This window comes from Lepidochelys kempii, chromosome 9 (assembly GCF_965140265.1).
Source record: "Lepidochelys kempii isolate rLepKem1 chromosome 9, rLepKem1.hap2, whole genome shotgun sequence".
In the NCBI taxonomy this organism is placed as follows: Eukaryota; Metazoa; Chordata; order Testudines; family Cheloniidae; genus Lepidochelys; species Lepidochelys kempii.
The window spans coordinates 91899851-91926595 of record NC_133264.1 but is presented as its reverse complement, the minus strand read 5'-3'; the positions used below and the strand labels follow the sequence as shown (position 1 = coordinate 91926595).

Here is a 26745-nt window from a genome sequence, read left to right as displayed (position 1 = left end):
CAGTGGGGAAGAGAAGACTCACTTTTGTTTGTCCTTTTGGATTTTAAGCTCTTTGGGGAGTGATTGTCTTTTACTAGATGGAGGTACAGTGCCCACCATGGTGGGGTTGGCTGGGGCCTTTAGGTGCCACCATAATATAAATAAGACATAACAATAAAGTAAACTAGAGTGGGAGTTTTTGTTGATAAACCTGGGTGCAGTTTGGTCATGACATTGGGGTTAATGCTTATATTCTTGCAAAAGTGCTGTGAGGTTGCTTTAATAACCATGAATGATTGAGAGGACCTGATTGTTTTAGAGCTCCCTCAGAAGAAGAGATGCCTGTTTGAAAGATTTGTTTTATTTCTGTCTGAGTGCCCTGCACACATGTTACCAACTGAATAACAGAGCTGTAGAAACTGTACAGTTACATTCGCTTCTAACACTACACCCCTGCATGCTTCTACGACCTTGTCTGCACAAGAAAAGTCTGCAAATCGCTCTATTAGCAAACCCTCCAAGTGGAGACATAGCTGATACATGGAAGTTCTTGCCAGCATAGCTTATATCAGTTCTCCAAACAAACAAACTAACCAGGCAAGAGGACTCTTTGCCTCGTATAACTGTGTCTACAGTAGGGCTTTTGCTGGCATAGCTACATTGGTTAGTGGTTTGATTTTTATTTTATTTATGTATCTATTTATTTCCCCCCTACGCTCCTAACCAGCATAGCTAGGCCGGCAAAGTGTGCTGCATTGTGGAATATGTGGGTGGGAACTGCAGAGCGCATCAGAGTGTTGCGATCTCACTGCCCTGTGTGGTCAACGATGGCGCCAACTAGCTACCTTTTAGTTTGCGCAAGCAGCAGCCATTGCGACACTTCGGCGCGCTCTGCAGTGCCCAACCCTGTAATCCACACTGCAGCAGAGTGTTGACATACATTAACGTGTAGACCAGGCCTGGAAGAGGCTTGCAATTTTTGTATTATCTTTAAAAGATTTAAGAGGAAACTATGGCTTTTTTATTATTTGCCTGTTGGTATTTAGGTAACTTCGAAATGCAATATCTCTCTCTTGATAAATAACGTACTTGTAATGCCTTTAAATTGAAGCAGCAGTGTTAATGACTGATTAATCTTACGACCCACAGGCCCTGGATATTAAAGTAAGGACCACAGATAATTACATTTAGAAAAGACTGGCGTGTCATGTCAATGGAGCATTAAAGAGCTATTGTTTTCAGCTTCACTTTCTTTACATAAAGTATGAAGTGTGATCATATTTGTCAAGGTTACTGGATTTTTAATTCAACATTTAGCGAGTATCGAGTTTTTCATGTGCCTTTTTGTATTTTACAAACCCTGTAGGTTTTGTGAAGGAGCGGCAGTCCTTCATATCATAGAATCATTGAATATCAGGGTTGGAAGGGACCTCAGGAGGTCATCTAGTCCAACCCCCTGCTCGAAGCAGGACCAATCCCCAACTAAATCATCCCAGCCAGGGCTTTGTCAAGCCTGATCTTAAGCAAAGTTGGGGCTAGAGTGCATTTATAAGAAACCGAAATTAAGATTTTAGCTGCTGTTTGGTGTTTGAAGTCTGAAAGATCTGTGGCTGGGGAGCTTGAAAGATCAAAATTTGTTTAGATATTTGAGGGTTGTTTTGCTTTGTTTAGAAAAGTCACATGTCGTGTCTTTAAAGAATGTAAAATAGTTTAGCTGTCTCAGGTCTGAACTTAATACCCATTGTTGGCACTGGGTCACCAACTTTAATCCATGATTCTATTCAACTCTACCATTGTTTAGACAAAAAAATAGTTTCCATAAAAATGTTGGCATGTGTGTTATGCAGGGAGCATAATGTCTTCATTGAAATGGTACCAGAAAGTATTTTTTAAAATTCTATTATTCACAAGACAGACAATATTTTACACTTTTAACATCCAGTTTAAGACTAACATGTCAAATTTAGCACTTGTCTGACTGGTTGCAACTCTGTTGACTTCAGTACAGTTGCGTCCACTTAAATCCTGGCTGACTTTGTCCCAGTAGGTCTGTTTTTCCATTGTAAGTTTTTAATTTTCAATATTGCTCTGTCTCAGTATTTCACCTTGCAACTTTCGAATGTGGTATAAGGCCAATAACATGTCCTTTTCTTGCAGTTACAGGGATCCATTAAGAGAAAACTGGAAGATGACAGCTCCCCTGCTTCCAGTGGCATGCCCGATGTCATTTTCCCAAGCGACAATAAGAGACTCTGTCTTGATGATGTAACTCTATCTATGGGCCAAGAGACCAATCCCAATGTGTCATGTCCAGATATGCAGAACTCTCCATTCTCTACCAATCACAGCACTTCTTCCATGGGAGTAGCTGGTCATTCAGTGCTGCTTGAAAACAATCACATGAATGGCAGTGGCATTGGTTCTCCATTTTCGGTACCACCCAACACAGAAATAGGACAGAAAGGGACAATAGGTGGACAGAATAATGTTGCTCACTATGATGAGAAAGGAAACAACATGCAGTCTGTGGACCAGGAATTGCAAGATCTGTTAGAAGAGCTGACAAAAATGCCTGATCCTTCTCCTAATGAGCTGGATCTTGAGAAGATCTTGGGAAGCAAGACCGAAGAGCCGCTTGGTCTGAGCCACCCACAGTCGAGCATAAGCACCACACCAAAGTCCTCTCCGCAGACATCTCACTTGGAGAACCACATTGCAAACAAAGATTTTTCTCCAGGTTGCAATCCAACAAGTGGAGGATCACCCCAAATGAGGCCTTCATCTGTTGGGGCTAATTATCCGGTTCCTCCCCCAAACAAAGCTGTTGTATCACCCATCTCTTCGGCAGCACAGAATAAGAACCAGGCACAGTCTATTCTGCCAGTACCCTTGCCCAACATGCCTACATCTAACTGGCATGCACAGCAACTAAAGCAGCTGGCAGCAAGCAAACAAGTGTCTACTACTAAACAGCAAGTACAGGCTCCCAACTGGCCAACCATGTCCACTCCAGGTCTTTCTCCGCCTTACAGGCCGGGATCATCCCCCCTCCATCAACCTTTCAGCCCTCAAAATGTCATGGTGTCTGGCATGGCTTCTAATAGTTTACCAGGAAACAATATTCAAAGTCCTCAAAACGCTCTGCTTTCAAGCATGGCTTCCAGTAACAACCCGTCCAGCGGGCCCTCCCCACCATATGGGTCAGAGAAGCTTTCCAGTCCAGCGCTTAACCAGCAGCCTTTCAGCCCCCAGAATTCCATACTATCCAATATGACTTCAACCAGCCTCCCAACCAACAATATTAAAAGTCCACAGAACAATTTGGTTTCCAGCATGGCCTCCACGAATACTGGACCCTCCCCACCTTACAGGCCAGAAAAACTGTCAAGCCCAGCTCTGCATCAGCAGCCATTTAGTCCTCAAAATACATTAATTCCTAACATCACTCCCACCAGCAATCCCACCAGTATGCAAAGCTCTCTTTTTAAATTGATGACTACAAACCAGTCCAAAAACATGAACATAATTATGCAGCAGCCATCTAATGGCTTGCAGAATGAGAGTCCTGTTCCCCAAGACCAGTTTTCTTTCAATAACACCAAACCACTGTCTCATTTTGCATCGGAGTCAACTACTCCAAAGATGTCACCCATGACTGCCAATCCAGGGCAGCAATCCCTTATTCACTATCTCCAGCAACAGCAGCAAGCTCCAGCCACACAACAGTCTCCACAGACTAATAATACCCCGTTTATCGAGCAACATCTTCGACAACTGATGCAGCCACCTCGGATGCAGAGACATATGCAGCCTGCTGCTTTGCCATCTCAACCCAGACAGGTTAGAACATTTTCTTCTATATTAAACAGGTTACATTAAAACACTGATGTTTTTGTTGAGGTTTTTTCCCCCTACCTCTCTGCTTCAAATATAGCATCACTAAGCCCTTTGGCTATGTGCGTAGACATAATGGTAACAACATTCTGGGGTTCTTGGGAGTAATTGTATTTATTTCTTCACTCTGTAGTTCCATCACGCACATCCTAGCTGTTTCCCCTAGCTGAGTGGATAGTTCCACACTATTGTACAACGAATGTCTCAGACCATCACTTTTTAAGAGAATAGTTTTGCTCTTCTAGTTAGCTTATTTTGGTAACTGTGAAGATATTCACATGATGGATTTGCCATCATCTTTCACTCTTTGTTAAAAGAATTTTTAATACTCTGAACCAGATTCCACCCCAAGTTACACCTCTGAAGCCAGGTAGGCTCAGGTGGGATGGAAAGAGGTGCCAGAATATGGCCCTTGTATGTTTAACAATGCAGCACTTGAGTATCCGGGAGAGACTTGAAATACCTGTTACCAAAACTCACCAAAAAAATGACCTCCTTTTGGTGAGTGCCTACCCTTCCCTAGGTAGATCTGGACTATGTGTTGAGTGGACAAAGGACAGCAGCTGTTAGGGGTAAGAAACGCCATTCATTCCTCTCGAGTAACCCTTGCTGCTGAGTGACGTCTGTCCATATCCTACGTGACCTGAGAGATGTTCGTTGTGACCAAGAGCCTTTGACAAAGGGAGAGCTAAAGGAATGGGGTTCGTTCTGTGGGTGCAGGCTCAAGGGAAACAAAGTGGTTAAAATAAAAATGCAACCTCACAGCCACAATTAACTATGTTGCTAACCAGAAGCAAAACTCTGGCAGTAGAATCTGTCGGGCTGCGTTATTGAGCACAGTGGACTCTGACCAGACACCAACTGGCGTGGAATCTAATCACTTATCATTGACCTGCACTCAGAAGAGCGGAGGATGGTCTCTGAGGTGCTGTTGAGTTTAGCTGAGGAATGACAGACAAAATTGAGGGTTTCTTTGTTCTTCATTCTACCACGGTCAGCTTTCAAACATCCAGCATGTGCCAGCAGTTCCCACACAATAGTATCTTAGCTACCATAGCTTTTTCCTGTACTAAGAATAAGAAATAAGGTAGCTGTTGGTAAATGTCAGCTTCTTAATGGTAACTAAATGTAGCTCCTTTCCACAGTGGCCATTCTAGGACTGACTCACCCTTTTCCAAATAAGTGTGCTCTTGATAGCCCCTTATTATGATGAATCTGCTTCAAACAGGCTGGTGGGAAGGGCTGAAACTCACTGATGCTGCTTATCCAAACATATGTATCATATACCACCGGGCACTTCAGGGGTTGATTAGGCATTAAAACAGAAAAAACAGGCTACAGATGTAAGGCCCTGATCCAGCAAAGCACTTAGGCACATGCATAATTTAAGAATGTGAGTAGGGTGACCAGATGTCCCGGTTTTATAGGGACAGTCCCGTTATTTGGGGCTTTGTCTTATGTAGGCACCTATTACCCTCCACCCCCGTCCCGATTTTTCACATTTGCTGTCTGTTCACCCCACATCTAAATCCCGTTGTCTTCAGTGAGACTAGTCGTCCTCTTAAAAGTTAAGCATACAGTGAAGTTGTTTGCTGTATCATGGGCTAAGAGTGTTTTTTCCCCTGCTCCTGAGGACCCTGGTGCCCCAATTTTCCCTGCTTTGCATTCTGTCACACACGTTTTGAGCTCCGACATCACTGGAGTAATAGTAATAGGATGAAATTTAATAGTGAGAAGTGTAAGGTTATACATTTAGGGATTAATAAGAATTTTCGTTGGGTACGCATCAATTAGAAGTAACAGAGGAGGAGAAGGACCTTGGAGTATTGGTTGATCACAGGATGACTGTGAGCCTCCAATGTGATATGGCTGTGCAAAAAGCTAATGTGGTCTTGGGATGCATCAGGAGAGGTATTTCCAGTAGGGATAAGGAAGTTTTAGTACCGTTATACAAGGCACTGGTGAGACCTCACCTGGAATACTGTGTGCAGTTCTGGTCTCCCATGTTTAAGAAGGATGAATTCAAATTGGAACAGGTACAGAGAAGGGCTACTAGGATGATCCGAGGAATGGAAAACATGTCTTATGAAAGGAGACTCAAGGAGCTTGGCTTGTTTAGCCTAACTAAAAGAAGGTTGAGGGGAGATGTATGATTACTCTCTATAAATATATCAAAGGGATAAATACCCGAGAGTGAGAGGAATTATTTAAGCTCAATACCAAGGTGGACACAAGAACAAATGGATATAAACTCATCATCGGGAAGTTTAGACTTGAAATTAGATAAAGGTTTCTAACCATCAGAGGGGTGAAGTTTTGGAATAGCCTTCCAAGGGAAGCAGTGGGGGCAAAAGATCTATCTGGCTTTAAGATTAAACTCGATAAGTTTATGGAGGAGATGGTATGATGGAATAACATGATTTTGGTAATTAATTGAGCTTTAAATATTCATGGCAAATAGGCCTAATGGCCTGTGATGGGATGTTAGATGGGGTGGGATCTGAGTTACCCAGGAAAGAATTTTCTGTAGTATCTGGCTGGTGAATCTTGCCCATATGCTCAGGATATAGCTGATCGCCATATTTGGGGTCGGGAAGGAATTTTCCTCCAGGGCAAATTGGAAGAGGCCCTGGAGGCTTTTCACTTTCCTCTGTAGCATGGGGCATGGGTCACTTGCTGGAGGATTCTGTGCTCCTTGAAGTCTTTAAACCACGAGTTGAGGACTTCAATAGCTCAGACATAGGTGAGGTTTTTCAGGAGTGGGTGGGTGAGATTCTATGGCCTGCGTTGTGCAGGAGATCAGACTAGATGATCATAATGGTCCCTTCTGAGCTTAATATCTATGAATCACTGATTTATTCTTTTTAGCCAAAAAAACCTGGAAAAGATGTGCTTTGGAGATTGTCTTTAACTGGTCAGTGGCTCCTCTTCAGGCATCTTTCTTCATGCTTGGCCTGTGCTGCATTTCTAGCCCCTGCCCGCCTACAGCGAGCGAGCGTATAATTTGGGGGCTATTAGTAAAGATCAAGGACAGTTGAGACAGTGATTACAGGTGGTGATTATTTCACATGTCCATGTCAGTTAGGGAAGGTCACAGTGCCTTACTGATTTTATAAGGTAAGACTTATTACATTAATTATTTCTAAACTACACTGCTTTTCCAGGTTTTATAGCTTGTTAAGCTGCTTGTGATCAATGGTGAGTGTTGAAGATCAGGATATTTGCCCTAGGTTTTAGTAACTTTGACAATTTTTAATAAAAAAAATGGCCCCGTATGCAAAATTATAAAAAATACCATAGAGAGAGCATATTCTAGACACATGAAACATCAGAATTCCAGTATACTTAAATTTCTTTGACTATTAGTACTTAACTTTTGCTGTTTTGTATACAGTTATTTTTTTCAATTGGGTCAAAAGCACTGACATTGAGCTTTTATTCACAATCCCGATTTCACGCTAGGTTTATGCCTGTGTAATTCAGTGGATTTCAGTGGAGTTATTCCAATACACCAATGTACCTGAGAGCAGAATCGGGCCCTTTATAGTTTATTACCACCACCTCTCCATCACAACCAGAAACGAATAGAACTATTCAAACACAAATCGATCATTGCATTAAAGGACAACAAGTAAAAGATCAGGAAGGGGAGGCAAATAGCTTCTCCATCTTTAAAAGTAGTAACTGTTAATGGAGAACAATATGGAGAAATATGTTAAGAGGAAATTAACATAGTACCCTGGAATGTTGTTTGGTGTTTTGAAATCATCCCCCTACTCTGTGCATGCGTGTGTTTGTATATGTGACTAAAATTTATAAAGAGAAGGCACAGTGCTTTCTTCTTTTGAGCAAGAGATGCGGCTTTGTACAGAAGAAGGAGGAGAGAATGGCTGGTGGCCAGTTGGAGGAAGAACAATAAAGCATGAAACTGGATCTTTGCAGCGGGCAGAGCAGCATGGGGAATGGAGCAGCTGCTGTGACATAGACTCAAAGTGTGAGCTGCGTTGTTGTTGTTGTTACACGTTAAAGAGAAGACTCTGCATTCCAAAAGCTGGAGTAACGTACTGATGTCTCGCAGCTATATGGTTTTTTTGTACTTCAGAGATTAAAATATATCATGTAGCTTAGTCAGACTGTTTTCAAAATCGCATAGTGCCTGGACAATTGGTAAATCTGATAATGTCTAATCTTCTCTCATCTGAAGTGCTGTGTCTTCATTGTTGAGCATTGACAGATATTGATTTAGTCACTGACAGTTTGCATTTTGTGATATTGGAAAGCCTGGTACTGCTAGCATTGGTCGTGTAGATTATATTCAAGTTTTCATTTTGCTCATGTAGTATAGATCCATGCAGAGTGAAATTACGCACACCAATTTGGATTCATAAATTTACACTACAGAGAAGGACATGAAAGGCCAAATTGTCAAAAGTGATCTCCAAAAATATCATGCACACTTTTCCACACTTAGGAGATTCTGTGGTCTCAAAGGTTTGTCAGGTTTTGGACACGTGGCAGGTTGGAAAGGAGAGCACAAACTGCATTTGCCCAGATAGACCGGATAGCTGTGCATCGCTCTGATTTGCATGCAGTACAGTTTGCACTTGCAGATCTGCATTCTTGCATGTCAAAAATGTAGTGCCTGATTCTCCTCTGATGTAATATTGCCTTCAGTGGAATTACTCTTGATTCCTATTGGCGTGAGAAGAGAACTGCGTCCTTGAATGAGGAAATGAAGGTCCCCAGAAGGTTAAAGGTGGGCAAATGAGCACACTGCAATGTTAGTGGCTGAGTTCAGGTTGCTTTGAAAGGAGCAGGTTGGGACACTTCCAGTCTTCTTGGGCCCAAATTTGACATGTAGTAAAACTGTGTAGAACATGGTAAGAGACTGGCATCTAGACTGTGTAAGTATCTTAAAAACAAAATACCATTTTACTGATTGTTTTGCAGAGGATATAAATAATAAATCGCCATCCTTTGGGTGTGACACACTGCACATTCCAGAGCTCCCCTTGCTCTGCGGCAGCCAAACATGCTATTCCTAGAGCTCTGTGCATTCCTGCTGACATGTGGGATATCTGTACAGAGAGGAGTCAACAAAAGGTATGTTGGCTTCAGCTCTGTTGCCAAAACCATGGGAGGGAAGAATGGAGAGGAGCAAAAATCAGCCGGAAAACAATTCTATTTATAGGATGAATGGTCAGACTTACATCTTGCTATTGAGTGGTGCATGGAGAAGAGTAAGAAAGTGATGAAGCAGACTGAAATGAAGAGTGCGAAAATACTAAAGGGGCTTGACTGTATTTCTTTAGCTGAGGGGAAAGCTAGTAATATGGTGTCTGAGTTGGCAGCATAAATTATAGGTAGCAAAGCAGAATGAAAACCCGTCAACTAGATTATTTAAGGTGTTTTTCCTTTTTGCATTTGAGCTAATGTTTTGTTTCTGAGCCTAAGCTCTTGCATTTAGACACAAACCTGAAGAAGAAATTTGCAGTTCTAAGAGTACACTAACCCAGTGCTTTGGTGTTAAAGGGGCCCTGTTATATTCTCCATCGCATTATATTCATTTACCTTTTATCTATATAGGCATAAACATTTGAATACCCTGGGACTGAGTCTCCCAGTGCCATGCACCATGGTGGTCATTTACACCAGTGGAAAGTCAGCCTATAGTGGGTGCAAAATGCTAATATGCTGGCTGGGTAGCTGCTCTGGTGTAAATGGACAAGCATTCTGAAAAGCAATGGAGAATCAGGCTCCTTGAATCTAAGTACGTCCAAATCTTGTTGTGACTTTAGGGGAAAATACCCAGTGTTTTAAATGCCCAGATGTTGCATGGAGACGTGTCTAGCGTCCAAGCTGTCCTGCATGAATAAACCTTTAGTTGATCAGACCAAAAACTGCTGGCCAGATTTCATCTGTGTCTTCTGGGAACATTTTTGAAAAGTGTCAGATTTAGTTTCTTCAGTGCCACTTAGAAAGAAATTCCAATTGGGTTTTGTTTTGGGTTTGTTTGGGGGGTTGGTTTTTTTTTTTGATGGTTAGAAAAGTGTTTCTGTTTTTTCATGTTACTTCTTTACTAGTACGGTGGAGAAGAAGAAGAACGGATTTGATTTCAAAGGGTATTACTAGTGATAGTACAATGCGGAGCCCAGGCCTTTGAGGGCGTGGAGAGCTTCTAAAGGCAAAGCAACAAGCCCTTCAGCTAATTAAGTGCCTTTGAATGGTGAATAAAGGATGCCGGTGATGAATCAGGATTACAGAAAGCAATAAGTCTGAGCCTGGAGTTTGACCTCGCCACATACTTTCCTCACAGATGTGAAAATATCTGCTTGAATGGTCATTTCTGCTTTTACATTTATTTGTGCAATTGGAATTGTTTTTCTCAATCCTGTAGGGTGCTTTTTTCCCCTCCTTTCAGCAGTCTCAAAGGAGCCCTCACGAAACTGTTATAGTTTGGTCTTTAATTTCCCCCAAGGCAAATGTTAAAAACATTTTAGAAACTCAGAGATAAACTCTTCAAAACCTGTGGTGGACTTGGCCACTTAATGTCCAGGGAGAGGGTCCCGCAGTTAATGCAACAATTCGAAATGCAAGAGTTAGAAATTTAATTGCAAAGACTAGTTTTAATTTAAATCAGATTTATTTTTATATAATTATTTTCCTTTATGTGTTTAAATTGTGGGCACCCTTCTCTTGTACCAGAGTTTTCTGGATTTCGGGGTATGTCTGCATTGTAAAATGAGCCTTTGTAGTCAAATCTTTAAACTTCTTTGGTTTGTGGATCTGACAATATCTTAAAAACTCTTCATAGTGTATCAGCCTCAGAGGAACAATCCATGCAGGACAGTAGTTACCAATAAACCGTCTCCTGCTGTAAATGGAAGACCAGAAACTAAATTAACTTTACCACCCCATCCCGTCATCACCCCCTTATTTTTTTCTGAAAATTGCTAGGAAACTCTGTCAAAGCGGAAACTCTTTCCTTGATCCATCACGCTCTCACCTTCTTAAATTTATTTTCCCCTTAACAATACAGAACAAGTCCATGCCAGCAGCACAGTTCGTTCAGCACTTATGGCATGAGCAACCCTGCAAAAATAAATGAGTGTGTTCACTCAAGCTGCAGAAATAGAAAAGAATCTTAAGGTTTATAGTAAAGAGGGGTGCCTGGGGGGATATTACGCAAAATATCTTTCTTGCCTCTTCCCCACATGACAAGATGAGGATGTATAAAATGTGTGCACATTCATACACGTAGTATTTTAAAATTGCTGTTGGAGGTGTGGGCTGCATCTGTCCGAGGGGGAGCGTAAGCCAGTAATTGAAAGAGATTGAGAAACAAGCCTGGAATTTTACCCTAACACTCTGTCTTTAATTAACTTCCTTGTACCTAGGAATTGAAGCACATGGGATGTGCTACAGCTTTGTATCACAAATGTTCATAGACCCCGCAATACTACAGTACTTGCATGGTGAGCAGAGGACATTGCACATCATGCAAAGTTCTCTGCCTTAGCACTGAAATAAAGCTTGCTTTTGTGGTTTTAAGTCAGTCCCTTCGTGTTGCTTTAAGCAACAAATGCGCTGTTGTTTCTCTTTGTTTAACAGTAGTCGAAGGGGAAGCGGGGGGAAACCCTCCCTCAAATGTGTAAGGAAAGTGACATGATCATGTTAAAAAGTGTCTCATTAGCTTTAAGTGGAGCCAGATTCTGCCACCCTTTCTCGCACGTAGTAATACCCTACTCTCCAGGACTCCCCATTGACTTCAGTGGGGATGCACCTCCAGTAACGGTATCGGACTCTTGCCCACGGAGTGTGCATGTGGGTGGGTTGTTGGTCTTTTTTAGTTTCTTACCAAAAAGGCTTTCGGAGCAAGAGCCCATCCTGTAAACCTTGATGAGTAACTTTTCCTTCCATGAACCCCATTGAGTAAAACAGCAGTACTTGCAAGTGCAGTTACAGGACTGGGCCCGAACTACAGATTTTCATTGAAAACATTTTTAAGCCTTTATTGGCACAAAAAGCATCTGACCATAGAAACCTTTCATAGGTTCATAGATTCCCAGGCCAGAAGGGACCATTGTGGTGGTCTAGTCTGACCTATGGCCTGTGCTCTACAGGAGAACTTCCCCACAATAATTCCTAGAACGGATCTTTAAGAAAAACATCCAATCTTCATTTTAAAATTGCCCGTGATGGAGCATGTACCACGACCCTTGTAAATTGTTCCAATGGTTAATTGCCCTTTCTGATAAAAATGTACTTATTTCCGGTATGAATTTGTTTTCTACTTCCAGCCATTGAATTGTCTTTTATACCTTTCTCTGCTAAATTTAAAAGCCCATGTTTGAATATTTGTTCCCCATGTAGGTACTTATAAACTGCGATCTAGTCACCCTTTAAACCTTCCCTTTGTTAAGCTAAATAGATTGAGTCTATCACTCCAAGGCAGGTTTTCTAATCCTTTAATCATACTTATGGCTCTTCCCTGAACCCTCTCCAATTTTACAACACCCTTCTTGAATTGTGGACACCAAAACTGGACACAGTATTCCTTCAACAGTTGCACCAGTGCCAAATACAGAGGTAAAAAAGGTCTCTGCTTGTACTCAAGAAAGATTCCCCTGTTTATGCATCCTAGCATCACATTAGCTCTTTTGGCTGCAGCATCACACTGGGAACTCACATTCAGCTGATTTTCCACCATGACCACCAAATCTTTTTCAAAGTCCCTGATTCCCAGGGTAGAGTCCCCCCGCACCTGTAAGTATGACCTGAATTGTTCCTAGATGTATACATTTCTATTTTGCTATATTAAAACACACATTTTTCGCTTGCATCCAGCTTACCAAGTGATCCAGGTCATTCTGTATCAATGACCTGTCCCCTTCATTATTTACCGCTCTCACAATTTTTGTCATCTGCAAACTTTACATTTTATTCTTCTGGGTCATTGATAAAAATGTTAACTAGCATACAGCCAGAGACAGATCTGTATGGTCTCCCACTAGAAACATGCCTGTTCAATAATAATTTCTCATCTTACAATTACATTTTGAGACCAGTTTAATTTATAAACAACTGAACAAAGGTTGGTAACTTTTTCTTGACTGTGCCCTTATCTTCGAAGGGACTTAAACACTCTGAACATTGGAGTTTCAAATGGGAATACAGAGGGACCTTTTCTTACTAGTTAGTGCCTAGAGGGCATCACAATGAAGTTATCTGAATGCAGAGTCTGCCTGCGTCTCATTTATAAAAAGACCATGAATAGTGATTTAGCTGATGGCCAAGGGATGCTACTTGTGTTTTCACTTGTAAGTTCATACAACCATAACTCCCATATTAAAAAGGTGTGTATGTGTGTGTTGTACTCATGAATGCCAAGAAGTATTTTCCATTACCCTAATGTGGGCCTGATCCCATTTTCCTCCCATACTGAAAACTCTCATTGACTTCACTACCTCTAACCTCCGATTCTTGCCATATTTGAGGAAGATTTTTTTTTTTTAAATACAGGCAAAGGATTTCCAAAAGTGACTAGTAATTTTTGGGGAGCCCTAAAGGGGCCTGATTGTCAGAAAACTTCAATGTGTCTCACCTTAAGCACCCAAAATCATGAGTCACTTTTGAAAATCCTTTGCCAAAGTATTTTGAAAACATGATTTATATGGTCATAGTGATTACTCAGACCCCACCCTCTGCTATGTGTCTGTTTTACAAGGCAAAAATATTTAAAGAAAGAACCAAAAGCTGATGTCACATAAACAGGGGGGGAAAAATCATTTTGAGGGTTGGTAAACTGTGTGACTGAAATATGAAGGCAGGTTTGGAGGGTGGGGGAAATACAGTCAGCTACTTGGTCAATCTGGTTATGCCACTTCGGTAGTTTTTGGCCTCGGTGAAAGAAGTACTGAACAACAACAACAACAAAAGTGCAAACCTGTTCTGTTTCAGATGCAATACCTAGAAATAACTTTCCTGGTAAAATGAACTCAGTTTCTTTCTTTCTCTTTTTCTCTGGGCATTTTGGAGAAATTTCAGTGCGTGGGTGGGGGAAAACAGACAAGTGGTTGTAAACAGGAACTGATATTGTCTCTGCTTCTGAATGGGAAGAGAACTGAACTGGCTTCATTGGTTTCTGTCGTACATCTGTGTATCTGGAAACACTGGGATGATTCAGAGTTTGCTGATTAATACAGGAGCAAGCAAAATGGTGCGAATTAACTGCCATTACAGATCTGCTCTGTGTGGCAAATATGCCCCTGGAACAAATGTTCGTCTATGAAAATGGCTTAGAGAAAAAGGTAAAGGGTCTTAAATACAAATTAGGCGCAGTCGCTTCAAAGCTGTTAACGTTAATGTGAGAAAGCGAGACACTATTACGAGCTGCCTTCAATAATTCTGCCCATTTAGGAAGCAAATCAGCCTGCTCTCTTTGGCTTTGCAATATTTCTGTTTCAAGTACTTAGGTCTGTTTCAAGTATCATACACTAATCACTGATAGAAATTCACAATCAAAATGTAGCAGCCTCTTAGGACTCTGAAGGCTAATCACTCTAGGACATGTACATGCTGAAGTTTAATTTTTTATGCTGTATTCAGGGGGAACATATGACCATATTGCTATGTCATTCTAACAATGTCTCTTGGCCATTTAAAAAATATTAGGCCTGTCCTACCATTTAACTGTTTGAGGTCCAAGTGCAGAACTTTAAAAAAAAAAAGTGGGTTGAATTTCTTTAGCATAGCTAGTATTATCTATAAAATCCAGTGCCATGCGTTAACATTTCTGATGCCAATGATTACCAGGGATGAAAAGAGACACTAAAGACAGAAAAAAACCTGATGAATAGAGGGTAGGTAGTTATTTTTACTGTTTACATTGCAGTATTCCCTAAGAGGTCCAAGTCAGGATCAGGAGCCCCCCACTTGTACAAATGTATCTGAGATGGTCCCTGCCTGAAGGCTTTACTGTTGAAGGCCGTGATCCTGCAAAGACTTGAGAACATGCTTAACTTCACATACTGGGAGTAGTCCCATGACTTCGACAGGACTACTCAGATGTGTAAAGTTAATCACATGTGTAAGTCTTCACAGGATCAAGGTCTAAACTGACGAAAGGGTAGAGAAAAGGGATGCAGCAGAGTGATGATTGGCAAATGTCATATTAGTCCAATGATTTTTTTTTAATGGTATGAACTTTGATGTAGTGTTTCACATCAGTTCTAACGTGGCTTTTAATAGCCTTTTTTATGCAAGTTTAATAATTATTCTTTAAATTTCTGTGACTTTGAGCACGTTCACAGTGTAGTTTGTTTCACTGATTAATTTCATTCCATAGGGGGTTGGGTTTCAGGAAGAATCAGGCATAAAGGAGATAAAACCTTCCCTTTGCAAAGGTGGCGAGGGGTGGCAGGGGGGCTGACCCTCATCTGCCATTTCATCTACAACAGTGACAACAGCAAATGAGAAGAAACCCTTAAAAGGCTCTTTTTGGAATCGCAGCCCCCTAATGTTAATACTTTTCTTCCATTTCCAGAAAGGTTAGGATGTACTATCGGGGGACAGCATTACTATCCCCAACATAAACAAATCAATTTTAGTTGGTACTTAAAGACTGAGGACTTTTGGGAGCCTCGCCTTGAATACTGAGTGTGTTGAATTCTAATATTTCCTGTTGGCTAACACAATATTAAGTATATGCTCTTGCTCTCTGATTTACAAGGCACTTACATTTGGATAGGTTATTTTCCCCTACCATGACTATAGTGGGGTTTGTTTTAAACAGTGAATGATCTTAAATCTATTCTTTTTATTTCACACGGCTGTTTTTGTGATCCTTTCTTTGTTAAATCAACATACGTTCCTTTTTTAAATAGCTTTATTCAGTTTTCTGTTGGGAAATGTGGTGTTTAACAGAAAAATTGCATAACAAGGATGAGTTACTTTTTTTGCCCCCTTTTCCCAAGAGATGTCCCGTGACTTCCTCTATTACTCCATTAATCGCTATAGCTCAAAATTCATTCTGATCAAAGGAGCAGAATGAGGTTGAAAAGTGCAGATTCTGGCAATTCATTTGACTGTTTAGATTCCCTGCTGAGCTCATTTACATCTGGAATTAAGCTGTTCCTGCTGTATTTTTCCTGCTGTATTTTTGCTCTTCAGTTTATTGACAATAGTACTCTTTCCAGCCCCGTCCTCATGGGGGGCACAGCGCTGAAGGAAGAGCAATAACCATGGGCTGACTGACCATTCAGATTACTTCGACTGAGATTCAGAACAGAATTTCTCTAGGATCTGTAGAACCAAAGTCCTGCCACGGTACTAGTGAGGCTATATAATCTGCTTGTGAATTTTCAGTGTCTGTCTTTTGATCTGATTATGTATTTCAGTATAGAACCTGCTAACTGAACAGAACCTCAGGAGAAACTGAAGTAAATACAGGACACCCCCCTCCCCCACCTTATGTAATCATTCCATTCCGGAAAGCCTTGCGTAACTCGAATTTTGCGTAAGTCGGAAACGTATTCCCTTACGTTATGCAAAAATTTCCTCAACTCAAAAATCCTATTTCTGGTTTATGGAACTTTTTCTGTAAGTTCAAATTTGCGTAAGTTGGGTCTTGCGTAACCCAGGGAGCGTCTGTAATTAAGTTTGTGTGTTTTATTTAAGCACCGTGTTTTCATCTTCTTCAGCTATACCTGGATCATTACCTATGCTTCAAGTGAAGAAGACATCATTTTAAAATACGTAAGGAAAAAAATTGCAAACCTCTTGAAGTCTCTGGTGAAAGTCTTACTTTACCATATAATGGCTTAGTTAAAAGATGCAATTGACTTTAATGTCTCCGTATTCTAAGATCAGGTCTTGGTACCATGAAGTGTTTCTGGATTTCTGAAGTGTGTGTGTGTGTGTGTGTAAAATATATAATGTCCTTGGCAGTTTGGTACCTGATCTTGTCTTCTTCATGCACCCCAAATTTCCACTGATGTCACTGTGAGTTCTGAGTGCACAAGGAATGCGGTGTGGGGCCCTTGATGTGATAATTGTTTTATGATTAAACCGCTCCCAAAAGTGTGCTAGATGCTTCACAGACAACAGAGATAGATACATTCCCTGCCCTCAACAGAGACTCACATATCATTGAACTGACCTATTGTTGCTGAAATGTGAATGGCACTCCGTTATCGGAGAATATTGTGTATTGAATGGTTTAAGAGTACTTAAGATTAGCATGAGCAGAGAGAAAGAGTGATGTTATCATTATGTACTGACTGGCCGTTCTGAAAAGATGTGAGTAGAGCCAGTCAACAATTTTCTGTACATGTTTTGTTTGTTTGTTTAATTTTCGTTTTGTTTTGTTTTTTAAAAAAGGGAAATTTCTGCTTTCATTTAAAGTTGTCTTTTTTTTTCCCCCCCAAAACCTGAAAATTTTCCACTTTTGGTTTTTCTGGAAAATCCCAACTATTGCAAGAAAAACTTGAATTTTGTTTTCATCAAAATTATTTGTGGAGGGGTGGAACAGGGAAAATTCTTTGCACAACCAGCTCTGTGTGTGAGCTTTTTTCTGATGCACACGCGGACAGGCTGGGGTTTTAATTTAAAAATGAGCAACTGTCCTGAATTAGAGTTCCTGTGTGAAATGAAGTCAGAGGGAAGGTCCAGATTGTACCTGCTTTACCCATTCTAGCTTTCCATGGTGTGGAACTGTGTCAGTTTAAACATGCTGGAGTCTTCCCAGATTCTGCATGGACTCTCTTTAAGCAAGAAATGTTGTTACACTATGGGGCAGTAATTTAGCTCTCTCCAGGACGTCTTGTTTTGTTTACGTACAAGTGTGAACAATACTGAGGGTTACCTAGGGGCTTCTGAAAGAATGATGATGTCCAGATGCCACTGTAAAGAAGATCTTTTCTCTAGAGTACTAATCCTTGCCCCATCTCTCTCTTAATTAAACGTTTTAGGGGCAGTTACATAATTGCTTTCTAGATTACTGCAAAGTGTAACGAAACGGTCAAGTTGTTTTGTACCCTCTCACAAAGTTGTTTTTCGCATTCTAACTGGGAGCAGATATTTTTAAAACCGTGACCACTATAATAACCCTTTCCAAACCAGACCTTTGTGTCTGAAAATCTGGACTCCGAGGGAAATATAGAGTGCCTTTGCGTGCCCATGGTGTAACCTAAGAGCTTTAGCAAATAAGAAGGAATTAAAGTAATTCATAGTAACAGAGGCATGAAAACTCAAGTGACCTTCTGTAAATTCTCTGTGTGCATTTCTACCCCAGTGACACTATTTCCTCTCCTGTAACACTGTTCCTCCACGCCTTTGCTGCTCAGAAAACAAACAGCTACTCGTCTGGGAAACTGGCTCGCATGTTTGCGAATACGTTACAGGCTTGAACGCGTATTTGTAACAGCAATTCATGATTGGGATGACGGGAAGGAAATGAGCAGGAAACATCATATTCTATCTCTCTCTGAAATCTTGCTCGTGAAAGATACGGTTACCACCATAATGATTGAATGCTAACTGATTCATTGTGCTGTGAGGCGGAGGAGCCAGGCGGGTTGTCTTCTTACTCAAACTCCACTTTGGTTTAGTTGCTGAGGAAGGGCAGGAGAGGGTTAGAAAGCTGCTGCCCCTGCATCCAGTGCGTGTTTTTCTCAGAAAAGAAGAGGCGCCGCCAGCCAAGGGCTCTTTCCTTTGGAACCTGCGGCTGAGCAGGGCCCCTTTGGCTTGCAAGACGAAGCGGGCGGGCAGACAGCCCCTTTCCTGAATCCCAGGCAGGCAGGCACCAGGCGGCTGAAGGAAGAGAGGCACCAGGCTGAATTAGATTGCCTCACTGTCCAAAGCAGGCAGTCAGAGAGTCAGGCTTAATTGGTTTGCAGCTGTTCATTTTTCCCTTCCCCCTCTCCCCTGTGTCCTTTCCCCCTCCTCCTATCTGACCCCCACACCCACCATCACTCTAGCAGAACGGAAACCTCGCCAAGCTGGGAAGAAGTATCTGAATTGTCTGACTAATTTTTAGCAGCTTTTATACCCTTCCCTAAAGAGCAGCGGCAAAGAGGAAGGAAAGTAAAGCCTTTTAAGCAACAAACAAACAAACAAACCCTTCAGCAAAACCAAGTAATTTTAGTTGCACTGTATTTTTATTTATTTTTTTGGTGTGTATTTGGTGCAGGTGATGGTGTTGCGGTGTTTTGTTGTTGCTGAGTGGCTGAAGGCCAGTCTTTCCTCACTGTCCTTTAGCTGTTGCAAGCTGCGGCCAAGTGACCAGTGATTTTTGGGTGCTGTTGACAGAGACCTTTTAAAAGGGTTTCACTTTCAGAAAGTGCGAAACAACAGCCCTCTGGAAAATAGGCTAAGTTAGAGTGTCTCAAGTTGGGCCCCTAAAATCACTGGTCAGTTCTGAAAATCTTGGCCTTCAATCCTAATTCTCAGGTTGTGTATGTTCAGGATGGGAGGATGCAATGGGAATTTTACACATCCCTGGTTTAGTTTAATTTTTGCACAGTTTACATTCTCCAAGCTGTATTGAAGATGATGGGATTGTGATCTTTCCCAGGCAGAAATGACAGGCACTGTTTGCCTCATATTCTCTCGATCCCATTGCATTCTCTGACTTCCTGGGGTCTACCTTTACAAACTGCACCCACGTGGGACTGAGATTCACCCAAGAGGAAACTTCACTTTAATATGATGCTCTTCTCTAATGATCTTAGAAGTTGGGTGCCAGCTCTTCTTTAGAATTATGACTGTCATGGTGGCTTCTTCAGAAAGAGGAGATGAGTATCAATCCCCCTTTCTTTTTGATCCATGCACCTTCACTTCTGTAAGTCCATCTGCAAGCCCCATGGCTTCTTACAGTATCCTCTGAGTCAGGGTTTGAGGTTACCATGCCAAAAGAGCTCATGTCACAGAAGCTGGCCCGTTGGAAAAAACAACAATTTGATACATACCAGAGGAAAGACTCTGGAAGATGCAGCAGAGCATTTGTCAACTCCAGCATAATTACTCGTCTTGTGAAGCGGCCCAGTTCTACTCCGGATCTTGGCATCTCTGACTGTTCTTTACTCAAGAGCTCATATGCTGGATGCTGTAGTTTAGACAATCTCTAAATTATTTGCACTGCAGTGAAGTGCTACCTGAACTAGTATCTGGGAGATACTTGAGGGATTCCTCTTCCAGAACCAACATGGTTTGCAATGTCTTCAGGATTGGGGGGTACACAGTTCAAAAGTTCTTGGGTTTCTTTTTCCTGAAAAATGTTTATCACCTCACTATTCTTGAGTTGAGGATCATCAGAAAAACTGTCTGATCCATTAGAGAATTCCTGTAGGACCAAGCCATCATGATCTGCTTGGACAAAGCCTCTGAAATGGCATTTGCCTCATCACACTAAGGTGCCAAAACATCTTGTTTTGGTGAGGAAGCACTTTTTTTGTTTCCTTACTTCCTTGGTGCTTCTGGTTTTAAGGGCCTGCCACTCAGCCCTGCTGGTGGGACTCCAGTTATCTATCAATTCACCCAGATGGATGGATCCTGCCTTGCAGATAGGGTTTTAGCTCTGCTGGTATCCAAGTGGCAGTCTGCTTTTCTGGGTCCGTTCATCTCCAGCAGCAATGTCAAGCTAACCCAGTTTTGCAGCTTGTGTCAAGTGCCAGAGGGAACTTTTCTGGATGTCTCTTTAATTCCTGTGCTCGTAGAATTTAGTATATATTTTTCCTCCATTCCAGTGATTCACATGGTCCTTGAGGGTGGAAGTGGGAGAAGAGAAAGGAGGCTATAACCCATGGCTGGTTCATTCCTCTGGTAAAGCCAGTTGTGGATGTGCTTTTTCCCCCTCTCAGCCCAGATCTTTTGTCCCAGTAGCATATTGGGCCTCCCAACTTATTATGGTATCCACAGGTATGTTCCCTAGGGTGTCCTAGATATCTTCCTTCAGGTCACTGGATCTTCAGTGCCTTAGTGACAGCGTAAGGGAGCGAAAACACCCTAGTGAATTGAACCAGCATGCAGTGAATCTATGGCCATGTGATGTGGGAGCAATCAAGAGTTTAAGGTATGCTAATCTGTTTATATAGGAAATACTTGCTGGGAGTTTATTTTTATGATGTCTGCATTAATATAAACCAGAGCTTGAAGTGGGCACCAGTTCTGTGTTTTGACACATTTCTCTTACTCCATAAGAGTGTAGTGGGGCAAGGGAGGCCTTCGTAGGGTCGGGCGGTTCTGGGAGTATACTGTGGTGGGTGGGAGGATTTGTGTCTGTGGGAACGTTTATTAAGAAGTAAGGTGGATCTGGGATTTTTTTTTTAATCTGTTCAACATGTACCTTTGTAGTGGCTCTGGCAGGGAGAGAGGGGAACGAAAACCTGCTCCACATGAGCCCTACAAAGGCGCTGAGCCTCGTGTCTCAGAGGGGAAAACTGTTGTGGTGAAATCTGGTGAAATCAGAAACCTTTTTCAGTACAGATAAAAATCTTGTGAATGAAAGTATAACCTGAATTTTAATGAGAGCGGGTTACGTACCTGCAGGCCAGATCCAGGAGCTGTCACCTCTTTGTGTGAAGAGAGGCTATCACTGCACCCCTGCAATGGCATCTCCAAAAACCACTGAGTTCTTGCTCTCCCATATCCTCAGTGGGAGGAGGCAGGAATCCAGGGCAGTGTTTGGCCTCAGGACAATCTAGCATAGATACTCCCAGACCTGACCTCCAGCATCTTGTGAGATTCCTCCAGCCCCTAGCTGTGTGAAGCTAGCATAGAGCCCCACATCAGTGCTGCCTTTGCATGCCAGTCTGCACAACCAGAATGAAGGGAGCCTGAATTTGGCCAGCCATGAGGAGTTTCTTGAATCCCATCATAGCCCTTTTAATGATGGGGAGTGGTAGGTTCTGTTTTGTCCTGAGTTAATAACCAGTTCCTCGTTTAAAAACAACCCTGCAATTAAAACAAAATGCCTAACGATTTAGGATGTGACACTGCAGCACAACCAGTCTTCCTCGGCGTTGGGTCACTCCTGCTCTGAATGTTTCCTAATTGCTTTACAAGAGGTATAACTGACGGGAGCAGCCGAATGAAATGCAGATAGTGACAAAAGAGTTGTGCAAAGAGTTAGCCCTTTGAGGCTGGGAAAAGCCCTTACTTCAGGAGTTCTAAACTAGTTTGACTCCTTCTGTATAATGACTACTTCTGTGCATTGCTTAAAGATATATACAAACAAAAAGGATCTCTTTATTGTACGGCCCATTTTAACTCCTTCTGATGCCTGTGCCATCTCTCTCTCTCCCCTTCTCTCTAGTGTCCCTAGCCTCTGTTTGCCAGGAGCTTGGAATGGGTGACAGGGAATAAATCACTTGATGATTCCTTGTTCTGTTCATTCCCTCTGGGGCACCTGGCACTGGCCACTGTGGATACTGGGCTAGATGGACCTGTGGTCTGACCCAGTATGGGCGTTCTTAGTTGTTGAGAGACTAAGACAGAGTAATTTTAAGGAATTCAACTACTCTGCCCCTTCTGTGTCTCTCTCTCACCTCCCACACCCCACATCTTCCACTGCATTTCAGCATGTGTGCATCCGCAGGCAGAGTTTGTCCCTTGTATTCTATTTCAGGGCAACTAGCATTCGTTGGAATAGCTTGTCCATTGGTTAAAGTGAAGGGAAACAGATAGGGGAGCACTGACCACAGCAGTCTGGGAGGAGCCGTGGGGAAGAAGGGGATCTCCTCTCTGCTCATTGCAGAGAAGAGGGGGATCAGTGTGTCCCCCACCCCCATCCCTCACTTCATCCCAGGAGCTTGACTAAGTAGTGTAACTGTGGTCACAGGAACATGCTGGATAAAAGACCCTGTGTGCTGAGCCCTTTCTATGAACTTCCCAGCCCACACCAATGACCACCCCAGTGGAATGAAAAGCCTGCACCAGGTTAAGCCCACCAGCTGAGTTGCTTAAATCTACAAACACGAGTCTGCCTAAATTTTAAAAATAAAATTTTAGTGCTTTGGAATTGGGGATTATAAATAGCCCTCCTGGTGTGTTACTCCTGGCTGTGTGTTCCTAAGACATCACCGTGTTCATCATTTACCCTTGGAACAGTCTGTCTGCTTAATGAATGTGGCAAACAGAAGCATCGCCTGCATTTGTATCTTGTGATGATGTTTGCAGTTGAGTGAAAAGGTGCCCGAAGATACAAGCATTCAGCACAGTTGCACTTACTTTGAGCGCTCCGACCCACAAGCGTCCACTGTTTGAGTAACAGTACACGCTGGACCAAGAGAGCTGAAATCCTGCCGTCAGCTAGCAAAAACAGTCATGTCGAAGCTGTGGAGTCTGTAGCCACGAAACCATAGCCACAAACCCGGACTCTCGTATGCAAGATAAACCCAAAGTAAATTTTAGAGAGTAGCGTGATCTACAGCACTGATTACTAGACTGGGAGCCAGGGACTGCTGAGTTCCATTTCAGGGGCAGGATGGTTCTGTGGTTAGGGCACTAGGCTAGGACTTTAGCAACCTGAGTTCAATTCCCTGTTCTGCCACAGACTTCTTGGGTGAGTCATTTAGCTTTTCTGTGCCTCAGTTCCCCATCTGTAAAATGGGAATGGATAGCACTTTCCTACCTCACAGGAGTGATGTGAGGTCAAACGCATTAAAGATAGTGAGGCGTTCAGATACTGTGGTGATGCGGGCGGGCACATAAGTATCTTAGATAGATAGACAGCTGTGGCTCTCCTGCCTTCTTTCATAGCCTTGGGAAAGTCACTTCACCTCTCTCCCTCAGCAACATAGACCCAGTATCGATCACACAGTGTTGTGAGGAATAAGGAGATTATGTCCATATTTCTAGTGTATGCATCATTGTAGTGTTTAGGTGTCATAGTCAAGAATCAAAGGAGTATCCTGTCTCACTGATTATATGCATCATATTCTGCTTCTCTCTCAGGGCAAAATTCTTCCCTAGATACCCACAGACTAGTTACTGGGGCACAGGTTGGGACCATCATATAGCTGGTGTTCCCAGAAGGAATGCTGGCTGACTGGTGGGCAGTGTAATAATCTGTTTATTTGCAGTATACAGTTTAGCCACTAGATGTCTCTTTGCACATTATAGGATTCCACACGTGCCATGGTAAACAAGGAAACGAAGCTGGAACTCAAACTGTGATGAAGCCTGTTTGTGTCTAAAGAAAATAACTTTAACTACCTTTGGTCTTTAAAAAGGGACTGCTCTTTAAAAAGTTCTGTGATTCTATATCTCCTGACAGGGTGCACACGTCAGAACAGTGCAGTCAGTATACATGAGTGAGGTGGGGCAGGGGGAGGGAATGGCACTTAGTAGGAACAGGTTTATTCTTCTAGGGAGATGATGGCCAGCCTGTATGCAGGGCGTAAGAGAGGGAAACTCATTGGCCTCTCCCTCCTCATGCAGCTGAACAGGGACAGTCAGAATCTATTTGGATATAATCTTGTGGGTGAGTCATTCTACTTTAGGGGAATCTCCTTCATAGGCTCTTTCAGTGAGGGGAAAGCCCACAAAAAAAGAGAAGTAGCCTTCTCTAAAAGAGAGAAGACACAAACTCATCCTGCTGCCCTAAGGCCCACAGGAGTTTCACACTGAACTCCATCAGACATAGCCTCCCTGTAATGTTTGGAAGACATTGGGGAGAATCTATAATCTACAGCGGGCACAAACTTCCTATTTTTCAGAACACACACCTGTCCCTTGGGCTGATGGAGAAAACACTTGCCATTACCCAGAGGTGAATGGGAAGGCAGTAATAGCAAATAAATGTCTTGGGACTTAAAAACACAAGTTAGAGTGTAAGGCCTATATTTTTACTTCTGGGTACCTACCATTAAGTTCCTAAAAAGTGGCCTGATTTTGCACAGGTGCTGAGCACCTGCTCCTCCCATTGGCTTCTGTGGTGTTCAGCACTCATGAAAATCAAGGCACTTACATTTAGGCACCTAAATGTGGGTTTGGCTTATCTAGTTTACCATTAGAAACACTGATTTGAAAATTCAGGCTTTTGACTGCAGATTTAAGGGTTACAGTTCTTACTAAAGCCTGAAATCAAGATATTTCTTCTTTTCCCGCAGTGGTCATCGTTACTCACAGAAGGCAGCTGGGGGACAGGGGGAGCTTGGGACTTATTTAAATGCACATGATATTTTTCTTGCATGCTGAACTCTTAATCAGGCCTGCATTTCACTGCAGATTAGCAGTATGTGTGACGCAGGACTCTGAGACCTCTGGAGGTACGGCATGTGCACAGATATGATCTTTTCTGACCCTTTCATTTGTTTACAGAAGTGTATACTGCGTGTGCGTGCTCGCTCGCTCTCTGTCACATATGCATGCACAGCTAGAACGTTACAGCGGCACGGAAGCTCAGTTTGCTTTTTTTTAATCATTGCAAAACAGGAACAAATGAGTGTGTCACTTTAAACCATGAGACCACTTAGTCCATAAAGACAGATTTGGCTTCTTTGTGCTTCCAGGGACAGGCCAGAATTCCATAGTGATCCCACTCTTCTCTCTCTCTCTCTCTCTCTCTCTTTCCCACTCGGCCTCCACCCACCTCTCCCTTCCACCCCCTCTCGAGATTTGCTTAGCCTTTGCCTGCCTCTGTTTTTGTGGCTGGTAACCAGCAAAAGAATGGAATGGATTTAATGATTTGTTGGCTGCAGTGGCAGTACGATTAAGTCAATAAAGCTGCAAGCTGAAAACAGACAGGGTAGTTACAGTATATGACTTTAACCTTGTTAATGCATGTTTACGTCCTTCTGCCCACTGCATAGCCGCACATTGCATAAAGAAGATCTGATCAATCTTTAACCCATTAAATAATTCATAAAGTGAGAGCAGACATCAGATACTTGCAAAGCGGATCAGTAACTATGGGGTCAGCAATAACTTTGGTTCCCTGGACCATATCCAGCATGTTTAAGCTATGGTGATGTCACCAGGCAAGCGTCTAACCTTAATCATTTGTATGCGAACAAAGGGAAGTTAACTGTTGACGTGCGAGGTCCTTTTGTGAAAGAAGCGCTTGCAGTGGCTCAGCAATGTCCATGCCTCAAATGGAAGATGGAAATCTCAACAGCCTTCCCAAGACCCTTGAGTTTTCTGTGTCACTTGGAAAATTTGACCCTTTGGGTTTTTTAAATATATAAAGACACCTACGTCTCTTAAGCCCTCAAGTCCAATTTTCATTGGTGGTTGGAAGCCATGACAGCAGCACTGCCATAAGACCTGAGACTTTGGGGGTTGAGCAGGAAGGGGCGTAGACCAACGGAAGCTTGAGTTTCAGGCCAAATGTCTCAACTTAGGCAGGTTTGCTCTGCCATAAAGCATCTTCAAAGGCTGGTTTGCTCAGTGTCTGGTCCATGGCACATTCTTTTCTGTAGCCAGGCTGGCCTCGTGGTTAAGTAACTGGACCAGGACTCAGGAGTTCCCAACTATGGCACAGATTCCTTGTGTGACCTTGGACAAATCACTTAATCTGTCCATTCTTCAGTGTCCCCAAATAGGATAATTGTCTTCCAACTTGTAATGGCCTAGTAGCCTTTATGCCAGCTCCAACAGATCACTGGAGTGCAGTGTGTCTGGGCCACACACCTAGCATGCCCGCTGCCATGCCCTCTGTGTGCCAGCTACAACAACTCGGGACTCCACCACAGGGGCAGTGTGAAGGGGGGCTTTGCATAAGGAGAAGCTTTGTTTAGACTTGTAAAATAAAGGAAAAAATGGTTTGGGGTAGAATTTTCAAAGTTAAGTAAAGCAGTCAAGGATCTGACACCCATTGAATTATAATGGCAACTGAGTGCCTAATTCCCTTAGGTATTGCTGAAAAATTGC

General features: G+C 42.5%; 1 protein-coding gene across 5 annotated transcripts in view; it reads left to right on the top strand.

The window, feature by feature from the left end:
• MAMLD1 (mastermind like domain containing 1) overlaps positions 1-26745 on the top strand; it is a 347912-nt gene that overhangs the window by 306747 nt on the left and 14420 nt on the right. For all 5 annotated transcript variants that reach the window (XM_073358364.1, XM_073358362.1, XM_073358363.1 and 2 more), the window contains one exon: positions 2137-3819. In XM_073358364.1, coding sequence (XP_073214465.1) covers positions 2194-3819 — 1626 coding nt within the window. In that variant the 5' untranslated portion in view covers positions 2137-2193. The remainder of the gene's footprint in view (positions 1-2136; positions 3820-26745) is intronic.